Genomic DNA, 22310 nt, shown 5'->3' on the forward strand with positions numbered 1-22310 from the left:
AGTTGGGACGATTTTCACAAAGTAGTGAACCATCACACCTCCTAGAAGAGAGGAAATAGCATAATTTATAAAGTTATATAACTTTCAAATTAGAAATTAGAAAAAAAGATATTGCTAGTATCTTCGGCGAAAACAGAATATTTTTTTCAGGAACGAGAAGCGCAGAACAAATTTAGTAATAAGCATTATTAATGCCAGGGGTACCGACAGGCTATGGGCCACATGGAGCCAAAGGTCCGAACTGTTTTGATCAGATTAAAGTGGGATTGATTATGGGCGGTGCAGTTGGAGCGGCGGTCGGCGTGATTTTCGGTGGCGTTTCTGCACTCAGGTATGAAATGTGGAAACTGTCAAAAGTCACTCATTGGTTACTAAAGTTTTGACACTGCCAACAAGATATGGTCGATTTTAGCACCGCCTGGTGCTTTCGTATTTCAAATGATTGATTCAGTGATCTTTTAGTATGGGACTACGTGGACGAGAGTTATTACGCCAACTGGGCAAAGTGATGGTAACCAGTAGTGGCAGTTTTGGTCTTTTCATGGCTGTCGGTTCAGCGTTGAGATGTTGAAAAGCAAAATAATAAAATCGGGGAAATAAAATCGTTTAAAGATGTTTAAATTGTTCGCGAATTTGATTTCAAAATTTCAGTTTGCTGAATTTTCAGTCAATTAAACCGTTCGCTCACCTTTGTTAGCAATGACCGTTTCACCATCCAGTGGAAATTTCTTGCCCGGAAATGACTCTCCAAATGAGAAATGCTTGATCGTGTGACTGGTGTTGAACTAGAAAAAAAGCAATTGTAAGACATCAGAATATCACGTTGCAGTGTAGATATATATATATGGATAATAACCGCTGACGGTCCAAGTTGATGCAAATTATGCACATGCACATGAACGTCTTTCACGGAACTTCCAGGTGCAATGTGAAAATTGCCTGTCACCTTCGACACCTCCAACCATCCATAAACGCGACATCCTTGGTTAAGGCTGTGATGCAATTTCTGAACCCATTCTCGATCACGACACTGTTCAACACTGTCCATCGAATTTAATGCCCATCCTTTCCGTTTGTATGCTTTGATCACATCGTCACAACTGTTGCAGCATCTGCACAATTAAGGTTTTCTTTATTTGTTATGTAAAACTGTGAAGTAATATTGTTTTTCTGAACTGTATTTCAGATGTCTCAGCACCATAACAGCTTCCACAGTTTGTTGCTTTGGATTGTTGTACTGTCGACATTGTGGTGCCAACGTTGTTTTCAGACCAATGTATAGGTTCTTTCCAAACATTTTCTGTGACATCGTTTTGAAATTGACCAGACGCATCCATAGCATCCACCGAAAGAACTATAAAAAGTAATTATATGTAAATATATTTTTTAAATATTACTTTCTTTAACAACTGAAATTTACGAACAAATGCAAGCCATCGCCGGAAAGACAATATCGAAATTGATTTTCAGGCGCGCATCACCTACTGTTGTGTCGACTAACAGTTCTTCGACTATTTCTGTGCTGAGGTATATCATGAGTTCGTTGAAAAATAGAATTCCAATCACTACGCTACTAATCAGAGTCACTGAAAAGGAAAGTTTTCAAAATTTGAATCTGAACAAATCAAACTTCATTATCATATTTCTACTGTAGAAAATTACACTTTTGCTTCCGAAACATTTTAAAAAAGTGCACTAACTGTAGTTTATCGCCAATGTTTGCAAGATTAAAGTGCGTCAAGATGAACATCATCCACTCCTACACGTTGACATAAAATGCTGTCTACATTTTCCAGGTAAGTTTGCTTGTGTGTTACCTTCATATGTGTGTAAATTATTATTGGGGTATAGTTTAATTAATTAATTTTTATACGTTTATTTTTTTACTTTCCTACTTTACACGCGAAAAAATTAGTGATCAGAATTTGGCAAATTAATTTACCCGTTCCACCAAAGGCGGTTCTAATTCGAAAATCTTCGATGGGCTTGCTGTACGCATCAAGGCGACGCATTTGACGTATTACTTGGCTAAGCATTCTGAAATTTATCACTACAGTGTGCAGTATAATGTTAAGAAATGACCGAAATAGGCTAAATTAGCTTGATGATTAAACAGCAGAAAACAACAATAACATAATTAAAGCTATTTTGTAATAAAGCGTTTTATTCAAAGATTTGTAAATGTAAAATACAAGTCTTCACAAATCAGTGTGCGGTGTCGAATCTGCTTGATTTTCATAGAGACACTCCCGTTCGTCGGAATTTAGTACTCTGTTTTCACAAAGATAATGACGAAGCGGTTCTTTCTGTTTTGCATAGTACCAACGTTCTATAGCTTCTTCGTTGTTTTCCAACATTGTTTCACAGTCTTGTTTCATTCGAGTCACTTCGACACTAGGCGAGTCCCACAGTTCATACGGTAAACCCAATTCGACCTGAACGCCACGATTCACCAGACCGTGCAATGTTTTCATCGTCTCACTCTGACCGCGCGCAAATCGTAAGCTGTTTTTGTGCTCTTTATGCAAATTGTAGTCGAGAAGCCGATCGCATAAATTTTCCATCGTTTCGATGAATCTGAGCTCTGAATCTCGATATTTTTTCGTTCCACCACGACCATTGAACGTGTTCTCTGGTGACTGGCCAGTTTCTGAAAATCGAGCTTCCAACTCCAACGCTAAGTACTTGCATGTTTCGCAACGACTTGGCAAACGCACACCGTCTTCATCATGGGTCGATGTTGAACAGTAAATTAACAAACAAAACAACAAGGCGTGAACGAAATGCATAGTTCCCTCAGGCGTCACTGGGAAAGTTACTGTGAGCACGTACACGTTTTCGAATGTAGAATTGCCATTGAAGTAACATTTGATCTTCCAAAAATTTACTGTTTGGAACGCGCATCATTGCGGTCCGAAATTCTTCTGTCTGGAGCAATTCCAAAATGTGCAGACATTGTGGGAACCTGAAGTGGGAAATATTTACAAATACACTGTGCGTTAATGAAAAAAAAATAATAACACCAAAAAAATGTACTTCAGATATTTAGCATACTCTTGACGTTTCCAGTATAGCAGGTATTTCAAATAATTTATAAAAGCAGGATTTTTGAAAAAATCACGCTGAGCTAAATCTATAACAGTTCATTAGTTATAATCATCAGTTTAACGTAGTCTTATAAATCGTTACAGTTCAAATAATTTGGATTTGCCAAACACTGTACAAACTCAAGTTCGACTTGAAATCGTATCCGTTGCTCTTCTTCACTCTCAATGTTATTTAGCATGCGGCACCGAATGGAAAACTATTTCTCTATGCTTGTTCCGTAATAGAGTACAGTAAGAAAGAAAATCAGGTATGTATTAGATTGTGATCTGAAAAATGTAACACAGTCTTGTAGCTCTGCAACTTGAATTCAATGTAAATTTTCATGTCATCTTTATCATGGCGTTCTGTTTAAAAGATTGAGCAAACATGTGTAGCAGTAGTTGAATAGAATCAGTATTGACTTTGTTTTTTGCGTCAGATTAGTTGACATGTTTGTTTTCCAATTGCAAGCAACTCGAGCATTTTACATTACATTGAAAATACTTTGTCGGCAATTAGAAAGATTTGTTATCAGTTGATATTTTATTTGCATGATCAGTTGTCAGAGTGTCAATGATTTTAAATTATATTTTGAACTTGTTTTTGTTAGTAAATTTTCCTCGTCTACAAGTTGAAATGGCAATTTAAAAGTTATTTGTTGAAATAAGACTAGAAAAATTAAATTTATTCCACAATTTAAATTCTGATTGACGTTTGTTTGGCATGTTGCAATTTAGCTAATTTCTTGTCTACCATGATCGTATTGAGTGTTTGTTCTTTTTTTCCACTTTTGCCCCAACTTAGTATCTCTGCTTTTGTTGAATTGCTTTGTCAATTATTTTCTTTAATAAGAAGCAGCTGAAAGCCACTTTTTAAATAAATTTATTTCCAACTTTAAAATAATCCCGTTTTTATATTTTATGCACGGTTCTTCATTTAATTGTAATTCGAAGAATTTCTCCTATCAAACTTGTACTTCAATGCAACAGTTAGTCAAACGGTTTTGGTAAATCTGGTGAATGTTAATTCAGTCGATTGTTCCAAATTTTGAATTGAATTGTCGATCGTTAAAATCAGCCTTGCTTGCTCTTTTTATTATGCTTGAATTCAAGTAGATTGAAATCGAAAATTTTTTATAAATGAGTAATCAACTTTCTGCGATGAAATGTTTTCAGCTGTGGTTAATTGATGATAATCTGAGTGTAAATTATTATTAGTTTGAAATGTATGTTTGCTGTACGCAAATATGGCCAAGAATGAATTTCATACATCCAAACGTAAGTATATTCAATCTGTTCAGCTGTTTCAATCGATTTTAAAAAAATAGCTTAAATTATGAAAAAATACTTTCATATGCATGATGTTTTTTAAGCATTTAAAAAATGATTTTGAATTTATCATCGCCAGCATTCATTCGTTTGATGTGCAATATTGAACGTTCAGTTTCAATCATTCAGTGGTTGATAGAAGTCATCTTAACAGGTATAAGTATCATATAGAGAAGAAATAATTCAGTGATTAAACTGTTTCATTCTTTATCTAAAAATCAATCTTCATTGAGCTTTGAATAGCATAAAACTTCCTGTCCAATGCAGGCCTTTTTTTAACAAATAGCTCTGATAGCAGAAATATTTTCATCAGTATTATTACTTCGCTGTAGAATTATAATCAATAAGTTGAATTATTTTCTTGGGAAAAAAGGGTTCTTATTGCATTTCATTTGAAATAGGATTTAACTAATTAAAACAGTGTTCTTAATGGGCCGCCCGGAAAGATTTAAGGTATTCAATAAAAATTACACCTAGTCAACACATTGTGTAATTGATGAAAATGTATTTGAACAATAGTTGTGGAAAGCTGTGCAAAATTTAGATGATAGTTATTTTTCAATTTCAATTTTGCAAATTTACGATCAAATTAATTAATAATATGCTCTTCAGCTGGATTTAAATTTCTAGCAATGCAATTAGCATTTTAGTAATTTTTTTGATACCTGTCCGTCCTATGATGTCGACAAATAAATACTTCTTGCTATATTGTGATAGAGCTTAAGATTAAACGTTGTAGAGATGTCGACGACTACTTGGCGTGTCATGTGTTGATCTGCTAATCTGTATTGAATGATGATGCTAAACTAATTTCCGAGCTCAGCACAAAGCCATCCTATTGGAGAGGTCGCTGATGTTAACGACAGTTATTTGCCCGATGACCGGTTATTGGTCAGCAGTACTAATGACCGTCAAAGTTGATCATATTTCCACGGTGTTTTTCGTTTTGCTTTCAATTTGGTTCGCTTCACTTGAAGTGAACACAAAGCGAAAAGCGAAAACGACACCAGCAAAAGCACCCCTGAACGTAGCGGTTGCAATTGGTGTTCCAGAAAGAAGTCGACAGAGGTCGTTAGTGCAGCTTGTTAGCCGGTCGACAAGTTTTACATCAGAGGGGAGCGATTTGTCGTTGTCATTTGGACGAGAAACCGAGACGAACGATGACCGCCCAAGTGGACACTCACATCATTCCATTGACCATTGGCAAGCCGATTCATTGGACTTCAGCCTGCAGTACGGAAGTGGTCAACGGATCTGAGGACCAGAACCAGCGACGTTGTGAACGAGCTCAGCAAGATTTGGTAAGTCGATTTTTGGCTTGGGTCCGAAATCGGAAATTCCACGTCAGCTTTGGTCCGGCTAAACAAAGACCCAATATCAGATCTTCCGGCTCTTGGCCGTTTCGTCAGAAGAACATCAACAACAACAACAACAGCTTGCTCAGGAAAGGTAAACATGCAAATTTGTAATTTATTTATTTATTTATTTATTCAGCTTTTGGGCGGATTTGTATTAGCAAAATTTGTTCGATTTTTTAATTTTCAAATTGATTCTTCATGTACGTGTACAATTTTTCACCAGCCTTTAATGTATAAATTTCATTGTCGCCCATCCTGCATGTAAGTATTGTTCCTCATTTTCTGGCTCCATGGGAACAGCGCAAAGAAATAATACACGGAACGATGCAGTGCTGAACAAAAAGCTTTTTCACTAGTAGAATGAATAATTTAAATTTCACTTCACCACCGACAAACTAATTACTACTTCAACACAGCGTGAAATTGCCCATCGCTCAAGCGTATTTTTTTTAATCCTCGACGTTGTTGTTCTCACAGTATGATTGGGAATGGAATTTTTGGCTTTTAAATTACCAATTTAGTATATGAAATTTTATTATCAGTGAAATTGAACAGTTGAATTTGAAATTGTTCACAAAATTGCAGCAACAGTCGGAACAGAATTTCTAAATTTTCTGCTTCAATTTCTGACATATTTGTTCAAAATGATGTTTTCCATTCGATTTGAACTTGAATAACCCACGCCCGGGGACAAATAAATGAACGTAACACTTTTCTTTTCTGCCCACATTCAACTCTACGAGGAAATAATATTGTTTGTGAAATACTTTACTAAGATAAATAAGACTTTCGGTCGGTATTCAGACTTTTCAACGGCATTCTACTTATTCTTTTTTAATTTTTACATTATCAATTTTTTTTAATTTTAATCATGTTAATTATAATATTATATATATATTTCCTCTGTTATTATGTACATGTTTGCACAAAACTGAAATTGAATTATGAATAACAAGGAAATATTTTTCAAAATTTAAACTAAAAATAGAAAAATATTGAAACGTTAAATTGTTTACAACAACAACAACTGATGAACAGATAGTATGAAAAAATTAAAAGAAATATATGTATATATTATTATTATTATTATTATAAGTATAAACTAAAAATATAGCGAATAGCAGCAGATTTTGAAACATTTGTGTTCAAGCAAAGCGGTTTGACGTGCTGCTTGTTGATGATGATGGTGATGATTATCAGTGAATGCATCAAAAAGTGTTCGAGGTGGAAGTGTTTTTGTGGTTGCGTAAGAAAATAAAAAAAAATCACAAAATAGCCATCACTTTGTTCTGCTTTCAATTAAGCATGAATAAATTGACGAAGAATGCAATTGTGTGTGTATTTTTAAACGAATTTCTTGGCAATTTGTATTAGCGTGAAATGGGAGAGAGGGAGAGAGAGAGAGAGGTTTTTCTTTTCATTTGTTTCTTTCTTTATATATCAATGCTTCAATAGATGTGGTTCATTAATGATTTCATTTCTTGGTGCTGCGGTGATCTTCATTGAATGCCTGTATTCTACTGCGTTCACTGATAATCAAATTATATCGAATAATAAGCCGGCTAATCAAGTAGAAATTGTTGTCTCCGTGTGAATTGAACCGAATAAAAAGATGTTCGCTGGCTAACGCTGCTCAGCTGAAATCTGAAATCCAGAAGTGTAATGGTGTGATGAAGGTGGAAAAAAATAATTTTTTTTTCTTCATCACGCAATCAAATAAATATTGAAGAATATTTTGGGTCGATTTGAAAAATAGTTTCTCAAATATCTGATAGTGGTTTCCAATTTTTACTTTTTAATACAATCATCAGTCATCCGACGATGATCAATTGCATTAATGTTTCAAAAATAGACTGCATTGCGTGTGAAGTTTCCGAAACAAACAGCGTTCAATTTTTGTGTATTAATTTATGAAAATGATTTGAACTAATTTGAATAGTTTGAATTTTCAAAAATAAATTACTTCTCATCTGTGGGAGGGAAAGTAATTTTTGGAAAATTTATTGAAATAATTTCATCAATGGAGTGAGTGAATTTGGGAATAGAACAAACAGGCTAAAGAAGAACAGCAGCATTGCGCTCCAGTGTATCCTTGTTAATGCGATTGTGAAGCGAAAACGAATGATGCCTCCGAGGCGCAAAGAATGCATCGATTGGTTTGTTTCAAAACCGCTGAGGGGCTTTCTACAAGCACAGCATGCCGTGTCATCCGTTTTTCAATCGAAGCATTCAATCTTTATCGATGACCAATCTGATGGTGAGCAATTTTTTGTTTGATCACTAGTTTCCCTGCTGAATCATCGTCATTATTCATTGATTTGGTTCCATGAGTCGACAATATTCCATATACGATCTAAAAGTATATCATATCCTCCTCCTCCTTTCTGATGCTGCTGCTCCTCAGAGCTTTGTTAGCTGTCATGTTTGTTTGTTCAGTAGAAGCAGTATCAGTCTTGGAGCGGTGGTGATAGTGCACCAGTTTGTTATTTGACAGTGAAAGCAAAATTTTCATCATCACTAATAGACTTCTGAAATAATTATTAATAACTGAATGCTTTTTATCATCTGTCAATTGACAAACTGTCGTCTTCAGCGCACAGCAGGCGTTCAATTAATAATTATTCATTCAAATTTGGCCGAGAAATTGAAAGAAGAATTTTTCAAGAAAAATTCCACTAAAAATTTTAAATTTATTTTTAAATTAGGCGACGCCTTTTTCTGCAATTTGACCTGAACCTTTGATGCCTTTTTACGCGCCACTCCACTGCTTGAGCTGTATAAATAAATTTCATGTTTCATCGTTTCATCATTTTTTTTTGCGAAAATGTTTTCAACTTTTGAAAATATTTTTAAAGTATTGTAAAATTTAGAATATTTCAAATACGCTTTCTGTGGTGAAAGAATCTTTGAATAGGTAATTTAAATTTAAATCAAAAAAAGTATTCATTCTTATAAAATAAATGGAAAAAAAATTTTGCCCATAGCACACGGTTGCCTAATTGAACTTTAACTTATTTATTGCAACACTGAAAAATGTGAAAAATATTCTACCGTCAATGACGATGAGAAATTTTTGTCAACGACGACCATTTATTTCCGTAGTTACTTGTATTGCATGCAGAAATATTAAACGCAGCATCGGTTGATTCAGAGCTGTTTCGGAAAAATTTTTTTACGCATACGTAGTGTGTCGTTTAAAAATCTGCGTCATTTTTCTCCCTTTTCTCGTTAAAATAGTATAATTTTAAAAATTGTTTTCAACAAGCAGCTTTTTTCCAAATATTCAATTGAAAAATGGATTTTTCCCCAAAGCCATCGATCCATGACTGTTTGTCTTACATCAGTTATTTATCTATCAATCATTGAGCATTTTTTGTACACTGTTCAAAAAAGTGAATCACGAAATTTTGCTGTTGAAAATGGCATTGATGACGCCGCTTAGTGATGCACAAATTGAATGCCCTTAAGACAATGAATTTGCATAATTTATATTAGAATAATACTATTCCATGCTAAAATTGTTTCTCGTATTATTATTATTATTATTACTATGTTTAATATTATTGTTAGATTTAACGCTGTGCAGTGTTCCAGTAGCTCCAGACGAATCGAAAGATTGGCCATTTATAGATGAAGATGACTGCGCTTTCAACGCTTGGTAATCGGACTGAAAGGAAAGCAAAGATTTCACTTCGAAACAGCACTGCTTTCTTATACGTCACATTTTTCTAAATTGCTTTTACTGTTTGTCAACGATTGGCGGCAAATTCTGATCTCTGCACAATCGAATTTAATATGATGCAGATGAAATCAGATCGCTGAACGTGACAGAAGTAAACGTATTCCATTTTCCGTACTGATTTTGAACAATTTTCATTTATTTGCATTTACAAATTGTACGTATATAAATTTATTCCAGCATTCTAATGGTTAATAATAGTCAATGGAAAGAAAAGAATTCATTTGAACTGAAACTGATCTTAAACTGTTTTGCAATGCACAAATAACACCGTGAGTGAAAATGACACGAGAAATTTTGAAATCTTTTTAAAATTATGCATGAAAATTTTATGTTTATGCAAATTAATTTCCCTTTTTGGAGGAACAATGATATTTTTAAAATGCACCTAGCGTAAACTTGGTCAATTTTGCTTAATTTGCTATTTGGACCTTTTAATCACAAACTATACTGTAATTCATTTATTAAATTTTACGAATTTCTTGTGGATCCCTCAATTGACAGGTATTTTCAATTGTCTAATTGTGTTTTCTAAGTATTATTGGCATTAAAAAATTTTTATATTATAATTAGTATCATTTTTGAAGCTTTAACATCTTGTACCAGAGAGTAATTTACTTCATCATTTTTCTAAATGCAATGTGAAAATCTAGCATTGTTATTTTTTATTTTTCATATTATTGAGATGCGAAGCGGAAATGGTATATTTGTTCGGTGTAATTGTCTCCGCCGCCCTAATTTTGTTTCATATTTTATATGGTGACTTTCTAATAATTGCACCTGAATCCCATAGCTGCTTTTATTATTATACTGTACTTTGAAGTGTGACTTAATGTTATTTTTTTTATAACACAATCAAATAAATGAAGAAATTTAATCTACTAATCATCATATTGGCTGAAAAACTTTAAGATTTATTACTGTATAATTTTATTATCTGTAGTGTTTCTTCTTTTCGAATGTTTTGAATTTCCTTCAGGAAATATTTAAATTTTCATTTAACAGTATGTCGTGTTATGTATAATTTCAATTATCAAACACTTGTTGATATTGAGTTTATTAGTCTACAGGAGAAGTGATGAATGGTTGGTTACATTTTGAGAACAATCTATTGTTTGATTATTATTCATTTGAATTCTACTTTTACTGGTAGAAATGTTCTTTCTCTTTGCATCAGCATCTGAGCTGTAGTGCGTGGCACTTTGATGATTTTGTTGTTAGTTCGTTGGTTTGTTTCTTTTCAGTAATTATTTATTATAACTTTTCACTGTTGACTATTACCTACAGTAAAGCTATTATAGAAGCTGATACGTATCGTCTGCGTAAGGAATGATGGCTACATCTTCAGGAATGTACGGCTTTGTCGGCGTTACTGGTATGTTGCGCACGCTGTCGAGCAGCTGTTGTATATCTTCCAACGTGACAACACCTTTGGTGGCTTTGATTTTCATCAGCTTTATCACCACGCGAACCGCTTCGGCCATTTCGGCGCTCATGGAGTCGATCGCTATTCGAAAATCGCGTATTTTCCGGCCAAAATAGTGCAGCTTGATGAACAACATCCTCAAATAGACGCCTGCAAAATTGACGCACATGGTCAACAGGGTCAGTCCGATCACGTTGTGAATCAAGATGAAGATGATATAGGTGTCACTGTCCAAGCGGACGCTGCCCAAGCCGATGGTTGTTATCGTGTTGAAGGAGAAGAAGATGCCGTGGATCAGGGTCCAGTTCTGTTCGAACAGGTTGAAAATGATGCTGCTGAAAAAGCAATAGCCAATGATTAGGCCGAAATAGGCGATCAAGATAAAGCAGAGTATTTGCAGAACGCGTCGACGGAGCGGTGGCTTCGTTTTCACCGTTTTATTCAAATTCCAATCGTCCGGACTGGTGGAACCAGATACAAAATGGGAATGGGATTCGCTTTTCCTCCTCCGCCGGAAGGGTCTTTTCGATTGGATGTATTGAAAAATGCGCCAACGGTAGTTGTTGAACCAGCGGATCATTTCGGACAAAAATGTACCGAAATTTGCAATGGTCAGCAGTGACAGAGGAATGCCAACTAAAGCGAACATGATCGTGAACCACTGGCCAGCGGTCGAACTCGGCGACACCTGATCATACCCTGAAACGAACGGATGCTACAATTTCCAATAAAATCTTCACGTCAACCGTATCCAAGGTAAGCGTGTTAATTTATTATTAATTAATTAATTAACCTGTTGTTGTAATTACTGTCAATGCGTAAAGGAAGGCCATCCTGTAAGACCACATTGGCATCTGGGGTTGGGCTGCAACCATTTTGCAGCGTTCGGTCAGGTGATGTAATAGTTGAGTGATTTCCGCGGCCACGCTTTTGCACTGTTCAAATGTGGTAGAAGCAGTTTCGCACATGTAGGCAGTGGATTTGGTAATTTGCACCACCAGCGCGTCAATATTTTCCTGCTGGTCATTGTCTATTTTTGAATCTTGCTTTTCACTGGCTCGCTTTTCCAACCACAAAATAATTGCTGCACCACCGGCAGTATAGCCGAGCAGTACTGCAGTGAGGAGAACATGAGGCAGGAGAATTTTTAATTTCTGTAAACGGGAACGGAGGGGTTCATTTTTGAATTTTTACTACTGAATTCATTTTTACCTCTTTCAGTCGTTTTTTCTTGTATGGAGGCTCTTCGGGTTTTTCTTTTCCATCCTCTCCGGGTGTATATTGTTCAAAGTTGGACAGTTTGCTTTTGTCATTTTGCATCTCGTAATTTTTGCTCATTTTCTCGATCAATCTGAAATGTTTAATCTCTCTATTAAATTTTAAATCTTCATATCATATCTCAAAAATAATAATCACTGGAGAAATTATTCACTTACACATGTTCTTTCTTTCAATGTTGGCATTCATAGTTGTATACTTTGAAATTTTGTTATTGATTTGAATTTTTCCAAAGCCAATTTTTTCTTCTAAATAAACAAAAGGTGATTTTTGGTTAGATTAATAAGTTGAAATTAATTTTTTTTCCAACATTCAGTTCGGATGCAATTTGTGCAGTTGCGTGCAAAAGTGCAAATCGGAACAAGAGCTAAAGCTATGAATGAATGAATGAATGAATGAATGATTGCTTTTTTTTGCGCAGCCAGTTGCTGCCGTTGCCACGGAACGGCGGCATTTTCGAAATAAATTGATAACGATCGATTCATCAGGTGGAGAGATTATGAGCGTTTGTTTCATTTTATGTGGGAACAAAAATGGAAAAACTAGGGACGTAGGGGCAGAGGCTAATTTTGTTCGATGTATGATCCGGTGAAATTGTTGTTTTTCCATTATCAAATCTTTTGCACTTGTCACAGATTTTTATCAGCGATTTCATTCATCGTGCAAAGTTGAATAGAAATTTCCAACGCATTTCACGCACTGTATCCGGCGAACAACGTGCTCTGTCTTGTCGAGCTTGTCCTGTAGCTAGGAGGGATGATCTGTTGACTAAACGGCATCCGATCCGATATAATTATACCACCACTAAATTTATAGCAAGTTAAAATTGCGAGCACTGCACAAGAGCATCAATGCTTCTAGAGCAATTATAAGTGTATTTGTATTTTTTATTTAATGAAATTTAAAAAAGTTGTTAAATATCTATAAATTAATTTTATTGTCTCGTTGTACAAGTTTTATGTGGAGAATGGTTGTTGTTGTTGTAATTTTAATTTTCAGATGGATTATTTCATTGGGGGATGATGGATTGAAGGGAAAATTTGTTGGCGCAAATGTTTGTTGCTTCAGTTGAATTGATTTCACTTCAGCATGCCTTTACTTTAATTTTAATAAACCACTGACTGAATTGAGCTAACAAAGAAACTGAGCTAAACTTCAAAAGTTGTGCTTTTTTCGTTTTCAACTCTGCAGTAAATAGAATGTGACTAGTAGTTTGGTTTTATAGCAAATGAAAAATAAATGTGCTCTCATTATAAGCAGTTGTCAAATTTTTGCTTCGGCTTTAAATAATAAATATCTATTTAATTTTGCACACTGCAGTCGACTTTTTACTTCTTCATATTTCAACGATAGTATAAGTAAAGTTTTTTGTTTAATAAATAAATAATAATATTTGTTTTCTTCTTTTTTATATTACATTAATTAGTTTACGTATTGAAATGAAGCTTTTATTTGAGAGTCATTTCACTTTTTATAGTTAGCCGATGAAATTCAGAAGAGAAAGAAATTTATTATGAAATCATTCATTAAATAAGTGCAGTTATAAATATTTCAAATCAATGCGCAATTCTAAATAAAGACGTGTTAATTGTTGGTATTAATTTTTAATAAATGCGCCAAAATATGTTTAACATTCAGAAAGATAGCTTTGGCTAACTGATGCTAATGATGATTGCGTAAATGCACATGTAGAAGTATCATCAATGTGCATTGTAAAATGAGTGCTATTTATAATTCGATTTGTAATGCTGTGATTTTTTCAAGAAGTAAGCAAATTAGATAAGCAAATGAAAAGGAAAACAAAACAAAACAAAACAAAACAAAATTCTTACTTATCCGTCGGATGAAGATGATGATGATTTTGAAGCTGGTAAACAATTCAAGATATCGCAGAGGAAAGACCCATTAATGATAAAATTTATGAATGATTGTGATATCATTTTGCATATATGTAGTTGATTTGTCCATGTATATACAGATTGGTGTACATGTGCATGTTTATTATGTACATGTCTATATACGTATATATATCTGTGTGTGTGTGTGTGTGCGTGTACATATGTGTAGATGTTATTTTTACAAGTTTAATATTTAAATGACTTTTTAGTGAGGTTATTGTTGATCTTTAAGCTAGTTATGAAGCATGGGCTGTTGGACTGTTGGGTTAAGAAGATGTTTAATCGTACTACATACAGCTGATGAGTGCACAGTTAGTTAGTCTTCAATAACCAAGTTGGTCTGATTGCTTTTGCTTGCTTGTCAGAAAGTGACCAATCACTGGTCAGCGATTCTACCTTTTGAATTCTTTTAATTTTGGTGATTAGCTGTTAGCTTGTGCATGGAGCAGAGCTTGCTCGACAAGATCGATTTGAAAGTTCATCTTCGGAGGCGAGATTTATTTTCCAACATTCGATTCACTTCCAACTGGGGATGATGGTTCAGAATGAAGGGAACTGTGTGTTTCTCATCGTTGACAATTGTTTGACGCCAGTCGTTTTCAATTTGCTTCATTTTTAACAATTGTGCTCAAAGTTGTCATAAAGAGGAGACAAGCTGCTGTCTTTAAGTTTACTCTTCAGATTTATTTGAAATTTGTGTTTATGCAAAGTCAACATATAAGGGTTGAAACAAAAAAAACAAAGAAAAACCTTCTCTCTTTAAATTGTTCACATACAGTATTATTTATGAATAATATTTTATTAGTTGTAACTTGTTAGACTTGTCGTTGTTTCTTCGAATTAGGCGACGTAACTGTAAGAAAGATTTAGAAAATTTACCAATGCTTACATGTAATTATTGGTTTTCTTAAAATTACTTGTTCAATTGAAAGATTTCTAATGATCATAATCTCCTTTCAAAGTAGTAGGATAAAGGATGTTGTTGGACAGAATGTTGCCGTATGTTGTAAAGTAAAATAAATTGAAAGTACTGTTTCGATAGCTTGTTGATTCTTTTTGCTTTGTAATTTATTTATTGGTTGTTTAAATTTGTAACAGTTGATATTTCTTATTACATATTATCAGTAACGTTACTATAAATATTGGCCCAATAAATTCAAATTTCTGTGACTGATGACTTTTACAATTTTGAATAATCCTAACGTGACAGACACTGTTTGTTTTGTAATTATGAAAGTTTGATTTTAAACATTTAAATTTTAAAGTGAAGAACATGCGTGTGGATAAAGTGGATAGAATTTCTTTGAATATGATAGCGTTTGGTTTTTTTTTAATTTTTGTTCATAATATATCTGAAACAATTCTAGCTGTTAGGCATTGAGGTTAATTAGCACATTTTACGAAAGCGAACACCAGGATGCAAAGAAATGAAAGTAAGTGAGTAATTAAAATGAATAATAATTTTCCAACTATAATCATTGCTAATGCATCGGCGCTTGTGAGCAGTTCTTCTCCATAACGGGTGTTTGAGGTGACTTTGATTTGCTTAGAATTTCATCAAGTGAAATGAAGAAAGTGGAATGTTCGAAACAAATGTTCGCTTGCTTTTATGCTTTCAAAGTTGTAAACGGCAGTTTCATTTCTGGACAAAGCTGACGGTTGATAATTGAATTATGTCCATTTCTTTCGACTCTAATCCATGCTGATCCAAATCAGCACTTGCGGAATGAGCCACTTTCATTTATTCAAATAGTTTTCTTGATACTTTTATTAAAGCCGCATAAAGTTGCCCAATGAAAATCCTCTTTTATTCCATAAAAATTGAATAATTGGAAATTATTTATCTTACACAGGTATGTGTGTGTGTGTTTTTTTTGCTTTAGTTTTTATTAATTTTCATTGATGATTCAGCATGTACTATATAAAAAGTGGCATGAATAGTTGAAAGTGACGATTTTTTTTCTCTTCATCTTTGAAGCGATGAATTTTATTAATTCTGCAGATGCGTAAATGCACATATTCCCAATTGTATCGTATCAGATCTGCTAGTTAGTTAAACAGCCAGCCAACTAGCTAGGTGGTTATTATTTGAAGAAGATTAAATTAAATTAACGAAACAGAAGAAAATTTTTCAAAATTTTCTTTTTGAGCTGAAAAGAAAATTTTGAAAAATACAATATATACAATATGTTGAACCAAATAAAATGGGATCAACGAAAAAAAAACAAGAATACCAACATAAAAGTAGAGTTGTCTATTGATGATGCATCTTTGAAAGGAAGAAATCTAATGAATGGGGTGGGGTGGGGGAGATATTTGATTTTATTCGTAACAGTTTGCAAACACAGAGAGCATCCTCAAATGTTTTGCATTGATTGGCATCTAGCGTAGGGTTTTGAAATGTGCATCGATTGAAATGAGTTTGGAAATTGAAAACAATCAAAAACCGCCTGTGGAATTAGCACGTCGATGGCTCATGCGCATTTTCACATTTTTTCCAAGCTTCTTCACATTACAACCCACCGAAAGCATTTATATTCATGCTTGTCATTTGATTGACAGGGGCAAATTTGACAACCACCGACACAGGATGATTCTTAATTGCTCGTACGCATGAAAATTACCAGACAATTTTTGAAATACATTTTTCAGTTTCATTTCAACTGAAACTGAAACTCAAGCTCGAGTAGATTTATCTAAAATTCATTTTTGACAAACTGTTTATTTTTATTTTTAATAATATCAAACAGCAAAAAAACATATTTTATTTTTACTTATGATAATAATTGATGAATATATGGCATGTATTTTACTATTTGAAGTTCAGTTTTTTAATTTGAATTTTATTCCATTAAATTATTACCAACTTGCTAAATGGGTTATTAGCTTGATACATGTGATCAACATTGTTGCGACGTTGTATATATGTATATATATATAATTGGCTGAATTATTAATTTCCCAAGTGCAAAATGATATTTTCTCTCAAAGACTATTAAAATTTTGAAAAGCAAATGGAATTGTACCATAGGGGCAAATATTTTATTTTTCTTCTTTTAATTTTATTTTTATCTGTTAGATTTGTCAAACGAAACGGACCACAACAGTTCTTTTGTGTGCATTACGAAAAATGATCAATAAATAAAATTTAAAATGTTTAAAATTTTACTTTAAAAATCAGATATGTAAAAAAAATTATTATTTCATTTTTTTATGACATTTGTCGTTCACTTTGAGCAGATGATCGTTCATCTCAGCTTCGGTTGTCTAACAAGTTTCGTAGCGTTGACCTTTCAATTGATGTTAGCAAGATTGCTTGAACTTGCTAATGCTGAAAAACAAACAAGGCGACATTGATTATTAATGACATTAAGATCGTATTTTTGGCATTAATTCCGCTGTTTGATGAGGGCAATTTTTGAGGATAACTTTTCTCAATTTTACATTTTTCAACTAGAAATTTAGATACACGATTCATTTTATTTCTTTCCTCTGTTCCTACAATATTGTTCATATTAATATTAAATTCAGATAATTATATTTTTAATTATTCAAATAGTTATTGCTTCAATACGCACAAAGAAACAGTCTACATCCATTGGATTTATTTACATTTTTTAAATCTTTCTCTTACGTTTTTTTTTCAAAAAAATTTTCATTTTCTTATTCTTAGCAATTTAATTTTGTTCTATTCTTATTGTATTTTGTTACACATCCTGAACGAGATGTGAAAAGCTTTTTTGTATTTGTTAATGTATGTATTTGAATAAGTGTGAAACTACTTTTGTTAATTAGCTGTTCATCAATTTTTCACGTTCAGATGTTTGTATTGAAAACGAAGTGCACACAGTAAGGTGCATAATTTTGTCTTTTTTGTTCATGTAATGGCTAAATGGTGGAAATGCAAATAAAAACTATATATATATATATACATATATACATATGTATATATATGTGTATGTGTGCGTGTGTGTGCCTGCGTGTGCGTGTGTATATAATTTACTTTAGCTGGTATTATTTTTATTTGGATATATGAGCTTTTGAATGAGAAACACTTTTACCATTTCATCATTACTGATAATGAAAGTGAACATTTGCTTTCATTGTGCTTTCATAATTATCAGTTTTGCTTTATTTTTTGTTTGTTTTTATGTGATTTAATAGATTTTTCTTGCATTATTTTTAATAGGTAATATTTAACGAGATAATATTTGTTTGATAATATGGTCATTTTCTTTAATGTTCAATTATCAGCATTGCTGTAATTCAATTATTCCCATATCCCACTGAAACGTCCTTGCACTGTCGAAATGAATGCGGTTTGTTTGATTAATTAAAGTTGTATAGAAGAATGGACTCCAGTTCAGTGCGCATTAGCTGCAACCCTATATATGTATATATATACGAATCAGTATTCAAACATGTGCAATATTATTTTTATTTTTGAGAGCATGTCTTCAACGAAAACTAGAGTAAAAATCTTAAATTAAAAAAATTGAATTTTGTCAAGAAAATAATATAATTGCAATTTGATCGTATTTGATTCACGCTAGAAACCATGGGCCATTGTACTTTTTTTACATTCTCTTGATGAATGGGCATCATCAGTTATTTTATTCGTTTCATTATGTTTCAAAGGATTGTAATTATATATTGTGTGGAGTAAATTTACAAATAGATTCCGTGTTCAACTGGAAAGTTTCGACGCGGTGTAAACTGCTGAAATTCTCGACTAAGATTTTTCAGCTTACTGATGGAAGCATTAGGGGAATAATTTGTATATTGATTTGGATTTTTTGTTTAATTGTGGTTTGGATAAGTGATTTCAGTTATTTATGAATATCAATAGGTGTTGCTCGTAGAGCGTTGGGATGAAAGGAGCTGCAAGGTTTGACAAAGATTCAGCTCTGCTAGCCCCTCTTCCTATTTGTACAGGTGAAGGTATGTTGATTGGAGCTTGATACTTTCAGTAACGTGTCTGAAAGAGCGTAATGGAGTGACCGCATACCTATGAATCGAATCGAAGAATCAGGCGCTGATTATTTTAGTAGCAGTGAAAACTCAGGTAGCACTTGTCAAAAGGCTAAATCTACTGCAATTGGAGTTTAATGGGCGCCTCGCTGGCAACACGTCTAATGAAATTAGTTCAGGCAAGGTTTAGTAGTAGTGGACACCGCCACTTGTTGGTGTGACAGTCAAACAGTGGCAGTCCTTCGTTCAAAATCGAGTAGTAGTACATTTTTATGCAGTAGGCATAGGCAGAGGCATTACGACAGACAGAGGGCATTTGGTCGAAAAAGCAGGATTCTGATGGAACTGAGAGTCTTAGAGAAGCGGTCTTTGGAACGAAATCACGAGGGAAATCCGTCTCGAATCAGCTGCAACAACAGCCACGACGGTGAAAACCGCTGACTGTAAGATAGAACGTAGTTCAGAACGATGCGAATACTTAGAAAGGCTCAATCGGTTCACGACCCTCTGTTGCAGATTTGTCCAAAACTGTCATGGTGAGTTAGGGCAGATATGCATCGGTCCCTTGTCCACGTCCAATGTAGACTTGGTCACCATGAAGTCAAACGAATCAACATATGTCTTTGTCAGTATCCACTGAAAATGAGCGCATCTGTGCAATATTTTCAAAATAAACATTTCAAAAATAAAAGTAATGTGAATGCAATCAATGGTTTACTAATTTCAACTTTAAAAAATGTGAAAAAGGAATTTTGAATAGAATTCATATTAATTTTTTCCCATATTCTATTGTCTTGTTTGTTACGTTAAAAGTGTTACTTTAAATCGGAAAATAGAATCACTTCATTAAATAAAACGCTCATTTTGAAATTATTCAGTCGTCCAACATTCTCTCAATATTGAATAATATCATAATTTAATGTCTTTTCAGTGATTCCACGCAGCAATTCTGAAGATGAACTTTCAAAAATATAACATGTAGCAATAGAAATAGAAATAGATTTTTAACAACGCATTGAAAAGTAATTACATTAGCAATTCAACTTGAATTAATGTCTTATTGCATAGCTTTAAATCGAATTTTTGATGAATTCGCATCTAAGTTTAGTACCACAACAGGTACAGATTCGCAAAGTTATAATAAGTAAGTAAAACGATGGTTGATGGCAGACGATAATATTATACCGGCTAAGCGGGCGTAAAATCTCATAATTATCAACTCTTAGTTCTATCGTTAAAATTTGCTAAATATGCACTGATAGTTATGATAGATTTACACTGCGAAGAAAAGCTACATTTATATAAAATACAACTAAAAATTAACATAACAGATATAGTTTATTTTCAAATCATTTGCATTCAATAAAATGTAAAAAATAAAAAAATTAAAGTTTCAGAATTATTCAGTATTAAACGGCACACATAATATCAAGTGTTCAAGAACCATGCTAGCTAACTGCCCTATTTACTCGTTGGAAAAGATGCACACCAACTAACTTTATGCTAATTTGATGGCGAACTAGCCGATGGCACTTTGCTGAATGCAAGTTCTGCTGTTAAAATCCGTAAGCGATTTACTATTTATAAAACGCTGTTGATTTTGAGAAATCGATTATTATATAAATAATTGCAGATGAACAACACTTGCTACTGCGTTGCTTTATTATTTATTGGTCATATTTGGTGCTTCACTTCAAGAAATACGTTGTGAACGATATACAGAAAATACGATGAAGCAACGAGCATCAATTCGCAGACGTTAACAACTCCACGGCTTCTTCATGCATATTTATCAACGTACCTGCTGTCAGGTATGAATTTTTACATATTTTTTCTGTAGTTATTTATTTTATATTTGACACACACTCTATAAAACATTATCACTTTGGCCACTTTAAATATAAATTTAATTTTCTTTACTTCTGTTAATTGAAATTAGAATATTTTTCATCCGTAATGACGCACAAGAAACAAACGACATTTTATTAGATCATTTTTTGAATTCATATAAATGGAAGCTAACAAATTAAAGAAAAAAAAACCTGTAAAGTGAAGGTAACAAGTTTGTAAATATAATTGAACGATTTTCACCTTTGAACACTTTTCAAATCAATGAGATAACATCAAAAGCATTTTTCTTGTTCATGTTCATGTTCATTGAAATTATTTAATGTTTTAACAAGAAATTCCAACTGAAAAATTTAAATATATTTAATACAATCTCCAACAACATTACACTGTATTCCGGTAAATGTAGAATCCAGACGTCTTGAAAATTTTGCATTTTGTAAAATTTAACGAGTTAAGATGGAAAGAAATGCCTGTTTGATTTCTTCATTTTATTAGGAAAATTTTCATTTTGTTTTTTATATATTTCAATTAATTGCTTTGCTCAAAATGAAATTTTGCATGTGAAAGAATACGGTAAAATTTAAGTTCGTTTTAGAAATTAGTTAAGTTCGATTATTAAAAGATAGGTATTCCAGTCGTTTTCATGAATTCACCTTAACAGGTATTCACATGAATTTAATCGAAATAAATTTGCATACTAATGCGTTTTCCTACTAGCATAAGTCATATTATGAAGTGTGTAAATAAAAGCGTAACACCGTTCAATATTCAATAAAATTCTTCATTCCTCTTATGTCAATAAGCTTAGTTAGTGACGGAAAGCTAGGTTGTCCTTCCAGAGGAAAAGCAGTAAATTAGTAGATAAAGAGCGATCTGCAAATGTGCTTTTCAGAAGCTGATAATTGAATATGCCATTTTCTGCAAATTTGAAATGCATAGGTAGAAAGACAGTTCCTGTTCATCTTTATGATTTACATAATGTATTGTGTTTTTCACGCGATTTTGAATCTTAATGCAAAGACAAAGTTTTATCATAGATAATATTCATGAAGTCATTGAATCACAATGAGAAGCTTATTCTTGATTGTTCATATAAGGGATAGTGGAACATCATTCTGAAAGAACAGTGGGATCTTTACCACGTTTTATGTTATAATCCCTGTAACAGAAACTGCTGATGTCCCAGACCTGGCAGATTGTCCAATAGTTTCTATACTGTTGATCAAAGCTCTTGTTCTTGTGCGCTTAGGCAGAGATTTCCATCCTTGAATATTCAAACTCTAATCTGTACTGTAATTTCCATCGCCCTTGAAATGTCCTGTGATTTTACAGTCTTATGAACAAAGCAAGCATATAAATAAATGTACTTGCTTT

At 33.3% G+C, this 22310-nt stretch overlaps 3 protein-coding genes across 3 annotated transcripts; 2 read left to right on the forward strand and 1 right to left on the reverse strand.

Annotated features, from left to right (window-relative positions):
• The first annotated feature begins 883 nt into the window (after positions 1-883).
• On the forward strand, positions 884-2751 carry Tsp_04076 (hypothetical protein). Its single transcript, XM_003374841.1, has 7 exons — positions 884-1032; positions 1187-1282; positions 1471-1582; positions 1706-1796; positions 2196-2299; positions 2399-2500; positions 2536-2751. Exons 1-7 carry the CDS (start codon positions 884-886, stop codon positions 2749-2751), a joined length of 870 nt encoding a protein of 289 aa, XP_003374889.1.
• Positions 2752-5292: 2541 nt separating this feature from the next.
• On the forward strand, positions 5293-5868 carry Tsp_04077 (hypothetical protein). The gene is given in 3 exon segments (XM_003374842.1): positions 5293-5486; positions 5497-5716; positions 5797-5868. 3 exon segments carry the CDS (start codon positions 5293-5295, stop codon positions 5866-5868), a joined length of 486 nt encoding a protein of 161 aa, XP_003374890.1.
• Positions 5869-10807: 4939 nt separating this feature from the next.
• Positions 10808-12276, reverse strand: Tsp_04078 (potassium channels protein 7, TWiK family). Its single transcript, XM_003374843.1, has 3 exons — positions 12151-12276; positions 11748-12092; positions 10808-11653 (listed from the first exon to the last, which is right to left on the reverse strand). Exons 1-3 carry the CDS (start codon positions 12274-12276, stop codon positions 10808-10810), a joined length of 1317 nt encoding a protein of 438 aa, XP_003374891.1.
• Positions 12277-22310: the final 10034 nt, after the last annotated feature.

This window comes from Trichinella spiralis (assembly GCF_000181795.1).
Source record: "Trichinella spiralis strain ISS 195 chromosome Unknown Scfld5, whole genome shotgun sequence".
Taxonomy (NCBI): Eukaryota; Metazoa; Nematoda; class Enoplea; order Trichinellida; family Trichinellidae; genus Trichinella; species Trichinella spiralis.

Excerpts from the sequence above, each read along its gene's own strand:
- Tsp_04077 (XM_003374842.1), top strand. The coding sequence starts at position 5,293 with ATGACCGGTTATTGGTCAGCAGTACTAATGACCGTCAAAGTTGATCAT. Across the intron at positions 5,717-5,796 it reads AACGAGCTCAGCAAGATTTG|ATCTTCCGGCTCTTGGCCGT; the intron begins GTAAGTCGATTT and ends ACCCAATATCAG.
- Tsp_04076 (XM_003374841.1), top strand. The coding sequence starts at position 884 with ATGCACATGCACATGAACGTCTTTCACGGAACTTCCAGGTGCAATGTG. Across the intron at positions 1,583-1,705 it reads TCACTACGCTACTAATCAGA|TTTATCGCCAATGTTTGCAA; the intron begins GTCACTGAAAAG and ends CACTAACTGTAG. Across the intron at positions 2,501-2,535 it reads ACTCTGACCGCGCGCAAATC|TCGAGAAGCCGATCGCATAA; the intron begins GTAAGCTGTTTT and ends TGCAAATTGTAG.
- Tsp_04078 (XM_003374843.1), bottom strand. The coding sequence starts at position 12,276 with ATGAGCAAAAATTACGAGATGCAAAATGACAAAAGCAAACTGTCCAAC. Across the intron at positions 12,093-12,150 it reads AGAAAAAACGACTGAAAGAG|AAATTAAAAATTCTCCTGCC; the intron begins GTAAAAATGAAT and ends TCCCGTTTACAG. Across the intron at positions 11,654-11,747 it reads CCTTCCTTTACGCATTGACA|CATCCGTTCGTTTCAGGGTA; the intron begins GTAATTACAACA and ends TGGAAATTGTAG.